This window comes from Odontomachus brunneus, unplaced genomic scaffold (genome assembly GCF_010583005.1).
Source record: "Odontomachus brunneus isolate Ranch 3 - 2012 unplaced genomic scaffold, Obru_v1 Obru_scaffold_081, whole genome shotgun sequence".
Lineage (NCBI taxonomy): Eukaryota > Metazoa > Arthropoda > Insecta > Hymenoptera > Formicidae > Odontomachus > Odontomachus brunneus.
In genome coordinates this window covers 239,400-247,396 of record NW_022639531.1, presented here as the reverse complement: position 1 = coordinate 247,396, position 7,997 = coordinate 239,400, and the positions used below count along the sequence as shown (strand labels likewise).

Here is a 7,997-nt window from a genome sequence, read left to right as displayed (position 1 = left end):
AAAAAAAAAAAAAAATGGGAGAGTATATTAACAGGGTTTTCCTAGTAAGAGTATTACTTTATTTATTAAATTAATAAAAGTATATTACACTAATATAAGTAATGAAAGTATTATTTTATTTATATTACATTAATAAAAGTTTGAAAAGATATTTTTTATTCGTTTTTTTATTTGTTACATTAAAAGAAGGTAACTGGTTTCGCATTGAGTGTAAAAACGTGTGAAATCTATGATATATACGACGTTTGGTTCTGTTACTAGTTTGCGAATAGTCTGTAATAGTAATCTTATATTACTCATTGCATATGAGTCATCGGAATTGAGGAAGTTACTTTTGAAAAATTATTTGTTATTGTTAGTCGTCATCCATTGAAAAATGTAATTTGTTATCATTATCATTATTCAAGAAATAATAATTTACAATTTTCGTTGCTTTTATTAAGAAGTTTTCAAGATTTATTTTTAGAATTTTTTTCCCGACCATTTTTTCCATATACATGTATTCAACGTGTTTGAAGCAACGATGAAACTAACCACTATATTCATATGTTATCCGAGAAATTTAATTGTGTTACCGCTACTATTATTAATAAAAAAAGTAACATTGTTATTAAATCGTTATTGAAATAAATAACTTGTAAAGTCGCTTGATAAATAACACGTTATTTTTTAATTCTATGAATTAGCGACTTTCCTTTTATTTAATTATTGTTTTATATTGTAAGAATGGACAATATTTTCCGGTATGGTGTAAATGAAAACATTATTTCCGTTTCTCTTTCCCTGGTTTCTCGTCTCTGGTCCTCAATGATTGTAACAGACAAATATTATTAATCACAGTATTTACCTTTTGTAAGGATAATTTCTCTTTTTCCGTTTTTGGTACCTTTCATGATTTTTTGACTTCCGTCTGACCAGTATATGTATTCGTTGTCCATAGCAACCAAGTTGGCAACCTCATTTAAATTTTCCGCCAAGATAAAGCTTATTTTTGAATCGAGATGTATACCACGAATTCTTTGTTGTTCACCGAATATTATTACAGCTTCATCACCTAAAGTACGAAAGAAAGATTTTGTATTTTCGTTATATGTATATTTACTGTGGAACCGGTAGATTAATTTACCATCGGCTTTGCAAGTTTTCATGTCATCTTGCAACGTGTAACCTGTCTGACAGATACATTTGTATGATCCTTCGGTGTTCAAGCATTGTTGATCACAAATCCGGTCAATTTCGCACTCATCAATATCTGCAAGAAAGGAGAGCAGCTTGTTAAGCAAACGAGCTGCGATTCTTACGCTTTGTTATATTGATTTGCCACGAATTTACCTATACAGGTATGATTATCTTGTAATTTGTAACCTTGTGGACAAGTGCAAACAGATCCGTCAGGTGTAACGATACAATTGTGACTGCATTCCGCCGATGAACATATTGTACCTAATAGAAAGGAGATTATGATGATATTATAACTAACCACTTAAAAATTATATTAGATGTACGTCAAAAACTTTAATATACGTAATAAATAAAATTTATTCACTAAAATACACGACTTACTGTTACAAGCGCCATCTTCGTCCGATTCATCAGTGCAATCGAATATGTTATTGCATACCAGATCAAGAGAAATACATTCCAAATTTGTACATTGATATCGATGATTTTCTATTTTGCAACCTATCGCGGTGCCTGTAAATAAACAAAATATACTTTACGGAAATCAAATGTACTATAATCTAACTTGCCAAAATAAGTCATAATATCCTTTGCTTATTATTATGAAATAAATTTTTTAAACACAAATTACAATTCAGTTCGTCACTGCCATCGAGGCAATCCTTCATGCCATCGCAAACCCATTCTTTCGATATACAATATCCATTAGTACATCGGAATCGACCCTCGCATTTTAACTAATATGATAAACAAAATGCAAATTAATTTTTATACCAAAAAAGCATCGGAAGCAGTTCACGAATATAATGGCACGGAAAATCAGTACAGAAAGTTCGTAATTACTTACGTCTTCTTCACAACCGTCGTATTCATCGCTGTTGTCCGTACAATCATAATATCCGTCGCAGAATTTATCTCTTGATATGCAATTCCTATTTGTACAATTAAAATTACTTTTGGAGCATAATAGTCTGTACGGATACTGTAAAGAAATCACTTGATTATTCGTCTGGACCGTACAGACGTATGTATGACTTATGTAAAATGTAGATAACTGTATTTATAGCGAGTTTTGAGATTTAAGATTATTGGTATTTTAAGTTTACGAATTTCTTTTGTAAGCTACCGGTTTACTAAAGAAATTTATAAACCTAAAATAAGTGAAGACTGAAGTTACTAACGTGAACTGATTGGTATAAAACCGTGTTCGGAATTATTTGTATAAATGAGGTGATTTTCGAGGGCTATGCTTGCTTACTTCCCGTTAACGTTCCAGTTCGCTCGGCGGACGCACTGACATTCGCGGAGGTCAAGCCTTACGACTGTTAACATCACGAAGTCTGTGAGCCATTTTATAATATCTGAAAAGTTGTTATCAATTTTCAACGAAACAACTCTTTTACATATAATATTTTTATTCGCAATATACATTTATATACTTATATTATTAAAATTACGACGTGATAATAGGTTTCTACATCACCCAATACAGTACTATTATAGATGAGAGCTTTTCTTTTCAAGTGGTAAAAGTAAAGGTAAAGATTTATTAGTTCACGGATACGTACCTAATCCTGGACACTATTATTATTTTGAACGGTAAATATGAATATTTAAGTTATCAACATAAAATATATTTACATACTCAATACTTGTACATATATTTTATATTGAATGTTTATATAAATATTTATATTAAAAAGGACCAAAATAAAGAAAGTGTCCAGGATTAGATGCATGTCCGGACATTGGTACTGTTATTTCCAATAGGTCTATTTAATAGACCTATTGAAAGCACTCCATAGATTTCGTAATATCAACAATCCTGAGGCCCAGCCTTACGACTATCAGTTGCGTAGTCCGCCGGACGAGCTGGAGTGATAAGGGAAAGTAAAGAGGCGTATCGCTCGGAAATTGACTTATTTATACAAATAATTCCGAGTACTGATATAAGAAATAGAAGCCTTTTGTGTACATATTGTATGATACTTCTATTTTGTAAAATGAAATATTAATAACAATGCTGTTAATAAATTAAACATGTTGAACATATCATTACACTATAATATTCTTACAACTGAATACTTACATTATAGTTACAGTTATTTTCATCAGAGTTGTCACCACAATCATTATCATTGTCACATTTAAATATTGATTTTATGCGTTTACCGTTAGAGCATGTAAACAAGTCTTGGGAAGAATACTCGTCTTGTAACAAAAGACATATTATTTAATAATATGTCGCACATTAATAATTAGAAATTGATTAATAATTTTAGCACATTAATAACTTCAATTTGAAAAAATTGATTATATATTGTGATAAGTAGAAAATCTATTTACACACAGCATATACAAATAAATTAAACGCAGTACAGTTTCGAGCCCACATAAATTGAAGAATTCCTATATTATATCAGAGTATATATATGGTTGAGAAAATTTTATTTTTTACATAAATTTTCGAGACTGTATAGATACGAAAATATTTAAGTTGGTAAGATTGTTGCACCCTGTATATATGTGTGTGTATATATATAAATATATACATATATATATATACACATACACATATATATATACACATACATATATATATATATATACACACACATACACACATATATATATACACACACACATATATATATATACACACATATATATATATATATTTATATATATATATATATACATACACACATATATATGTGTGTGTATGTATTTGTGTGTTTGTGCGATTATGTATTAACTTCGTTTCAAATTAAAATTTATTATTTAAATAGCATATATATAGAAGTATAATTTTGTTAAATAAATAGTATATTTACCAGTAATACCCTTTTTTAATACACTACTAAAAATACAATACCTAACGATACAACCATCTTAAATGTGATATTCAACTTACTATTTATATTATTTATAGGATAACTACGTCTGCCAGAACAAATTTTTAAAAAATTACACAGAAGTAATAGTCCCGCAATATGAAACATAACCTGTAAGTAAACGCATTAAAAATATTATTGTAATAAAATTAGATTTTGCTACAATTATAGTTTTCTTTAAAAAAAGAAATATAAAAGAATGTGAAACAGGAAGAACAAAATGAAAAAGTTAAAAGTAAAAATTAATAATATATTAAAGATAATAATAATCTAAGAAATTGAAAAGAAAAATACTAATAAGTACAATGTTTATGATAAGAAATATATTATTTAAAATATTGTAACAATCAAAAATTGAATTAGCCAAATAGAGAAAAAAAGTGAAAAAAAAGTTAAGATTTAACCTTTACTAGCGAAACATACCTTTACAAAACAAATCTTATGCGTCATGATGATGAACTGCACTGGACATGTACGTTTCGAAAACTGACTGGTCAGCGATTCAGTCTGCAACTTTATTTCGCAGCGGAAGTAGTATCATATTCCCGCTTTCCTTATCTCGAAGTACATTTCAAATTATACAAACTTTTATCTTATCTACCCATTCCCATACCCATATGATTCCCATACTCATACCCATCTATATATTTTATAACACGTTTATCATGCTTAATGCTGCGCAACGTATTTTAATTTACGCGTAATTAATACATTAAACAATATTTTATGGAGAGAAATTCTAATTGTATATGTATGCAGTTACGCATGTTGTTTATGAAATACACTATTTTCTTTTTTGTTTGATTTTGCAGATAAAGATTTCTTTCTGTCAGTTAGAATCGTTAAAATTCCACAGTAATTATCTTGAAAGGTGATTGGAATAAATAAATAAATAAATAAATATATATATATATAGTATTTTTATAGTATATATGCTCTCGTAATATTCTTTGACGCTGAAACTGCTAGGTCACATCAACAACGAACACTATGCGCTCTTTCTAGCGGAACACATGTCCTCTTCATGTTTATTCGAATAGTCAATCCTATAAAGTAAATAGTCGGGCGAGCTCTCTCATGTTATCATGTCAGCATTTACAATTGAGAAGATAAATGCAGTAATAGATTAAATATAGAGAAAAAGAGTGAGAGCTTCACATAGATTTATAAAAAATTCTATTGTATTCTTTAAGTTTACAGTTTAAACAATTTAAAAGAAAACGTCGAAGAAATGTTTTAAATATATTCTGATAGCTAAATGCTAAACTAAGGGGAAATACTGAGGAAATTAGAATGCGCGTTTGAAAAAATATAAAAAAATCTTTATAGATATATATTTGTAAATTTTTTATTGTTTGTTAAAAAACAGAAGTAAGAAATATGTATAGTTGTCTCAATCTTATAAAATATATAAAATATTCAATTGTAATATTGTAGTGTCAGTATAGTACAGTATATCAGTAATATTGTATATACTTTAATATTATTTAAACAATACACGATTGATAATATTAAATATTTTGTGTAAATTATATAATGAGTACAGAAAGCTAATTCAAAGCGTTCTTTTATCCAATCCATCTGATAATATATTCAATATGCTCATCTTTTCATCAATGCTAGTCTACAAAAATTTAATTCTATATTGTAAATAATTTTGTCACAAATAGCTTATGGTTAATTCCATGATATAATTTGACAAATGTAACTTCGTTTGATTCTTTTTCATTATTTATAATGATTTTCACTTATAGTTAGTTTTCCTCCCGACAATTTAATTCGTCTTCGCCATTCGGACAACCATGAATGCCATTGCACCTAAATAAATCATAAAATTTCATAACTCACAAACATATTTATATTTTTGTATTATATACAGTGGCTTATTCAAAACATTATTGGATGTCTCTTTTAGAGATTTAATGATATATATATAAAAATATCCAGAAAAAGAGATTTAGACGCTGGTTAGGTTTGCAATAAACATGTTAAATCCGTTTATAACCCGTCATACGCACGGACATGGTTATCTGTTTTATATGTTGGCTGGAGTTATATTTTTAACAATGTAAACACGTGGGCGAGCACTATTAGCGTACTTTTGCAGATAAGTGGAAATATATCGATCATTGTCCGTCAATGTGTATCACAGATTGTAATTATCCGGGAAAATGTGACAATAAATAATAATTTTTCTACACAGAATTCTACATAGAATTTTTACTATGCTGACATAACACGTATAATCTCCCGTGTACAGATATGACTCATTAAATTGAACAAAATGTCTTTCACTATTTTTCAAACACAAAACTACAGTTATTGTACAAAAAGAAATTTGCGAATGTGTGTTAAACGCCCTCATTGTCAAATGTTACAATTCACTGTATCACTGTCCAGTATAAGAACAGTTACCAACAGTTTATTAATTTATTCAGACATTTTGAACGAGACTGCATCTAAAACATTTGTTCTACTGCATCATGCACACTTATCTACCAATTTTGTTTAACTAATATGTGAATAATTGTAGTTGTTTGTAAAACAGTAAAGAACTTTCTCGTTGAATTTGATTAGTTCTTCCTGTATACAGATGTATGTGTTCTGTCGGACATCGTGCATACATATAATCTGTATAATCTGTATTATTTAAAAGTCACTTGGACGACGTAAGGAAACTATGCTAAAACGTACCAATGGTCCCGCTTTATGCAGATGCCATGTTCGCTGCATTTAATTTTGTCGAGAAAACATGTGTACTGTTAAATGCACGTGTGGTTGTCCTCGCTTAGCGTCATGTCGCCTGGGCAAGCGCAGAGCTGAAAGTTACCAAGTATTTGATATCAGGTAAGTGATTCCAAACGATATGTCCCTCCGATGAATGTTTAAAAAATTAACACAAGTATGCCGTATATGAAGTGATGTTAACATCATCATATTCTATTTGTGCACGAAATGTTCACGTGATTTCGTTAAATAAATAATATGCATGACATTCATCAGGACATGATATTACCATTTTGATCATGCATAAAGCGTACTTACGTATGAATTTGCAGACGAAGGTAAGCACACGTGCGAACAGTTTCCACAGTTTTTACGATAGCCGTCCTTAATTATGTATGGCATTATTAAATGAGAAATTCCTGTTTCTTTGTTTATGTCTAGAAAGAATAAATTTTCTTGACTTGATACCTCACACGTATATGTTATATGTTGTTGAAATGTCAAACAAACTCACAATCTACGAAGTTTATCTCCCAATTTTTTTTATGAATATCGTTTTTGTTCCCCCAAAATAGGTTAGTCGAATGGCGTTGTGTCCAGAAAATATATTCTCCTGCAATGGTAAGGCTTATGGGATTGTATAAGTTGGTGCGGATCTGATAGTCGAAACCTGAAAGTTTGACCATTTGTTTACGATACGTCTTAAGATTTCACGAAATAAGACTTTTTATCTTAACAGTTTGAGTGCCACCGATAGTTGCAGGATACGGATACGGATGCAAAAATGCCGATCGCGCTACGGTTATTTTTTATTTCGTTTTTCATTTACTTTCTATAAAGCAATTTTGTGACATAGATTATGAATATTAAAATTCGATCTCGTAATAAAGCTTCTTAAACTTCTGTAGCAATGACGGTACATTGCAATAGAATCTGAACATTTGATATCAGATTTTCGCAGTGTCCGTGAATATTAGATTTGATTTCCGGGTTCGAGCCGCGTGAATTCCTTTTTGTCTGATTCCAACAAAAGATCAATCTATCTGGCAATTCGTTCTCCTAGTTTTCAAAACCTGATTGAGCAACAAATTCCCTACCATTCTCTTCTCCTTGGCAACTACCTTTTACCTCCTTGCTCTCTCTCTCTCTCTCTCTCTCTCTCTCTCTCTCTCTCTCTCTCTCTCTCTCTCTCTC

At 29.9% G+C, this 7,997-nt stretch overlaps 2 protein-coding genes across 2 annotated transcripts in view; both read right to left on the bottom strand.

Annotated features, from left to right (window-relative positions):
• Positions 1–165: 165 nt before the first annotated feature.
• Positions 166–4,629, bottom strand: LOC116847596 (vitellogenin receptor-like). Its single transcript, XM_032822734.1, has 9 exons — positions 4,500–4,629; positions 4,097–4,187; positions 3,272–3,393; positions 2,030–2,164; positions 1,814–1,919; positions 1,564–1,695; positions 1,333–1,443; positions 1,127–1,252; positions 166–1,054 (listed from the first exon to the last, which is right to left on the bottom strand). Exons 1-9 carry the CDS (start codon positions 4,524–4,526, stop codon positions 831–833), a joined length of 1,074 nt encoding a protein of 357 aa, XP_032678625.1. The 5' UTR covers positions 4,527–4,629; the 3' UTR covers positions 166–830.
• A 904-nt stretch (positions 4,630–5,533) lies between these two features.
• Positions 5,534–7,997, bottom strand: part of LOC116847594 (vitellogenin receptor-like) — an 8,033-nt gene continuing 5,569 nt past the window's right edge. The window contains exons 10-13 of the mRNA XM_032822732.1: positions 7,318–7,473; positions 7,122–7,240; positions 6,771–6,895; positions 5,534–5,894 (exon numbers count right to left, since the gene is read on the bottom strand). Coding sequence (XP_032678623.1) covers positions 6,839–6,895; positions 7,122–7,240; positions 7,318–7,473 — 332 coding nt within the window. The 3' untranslated portion in view covers positions 5,534–5,894; positions 6,771–6,838. The remainder of the gene's footprint in view (positions 5,895–6,770; positions 6,896–7,121; positions 7,241–7,317; positions 7,474–7,997) is intronic.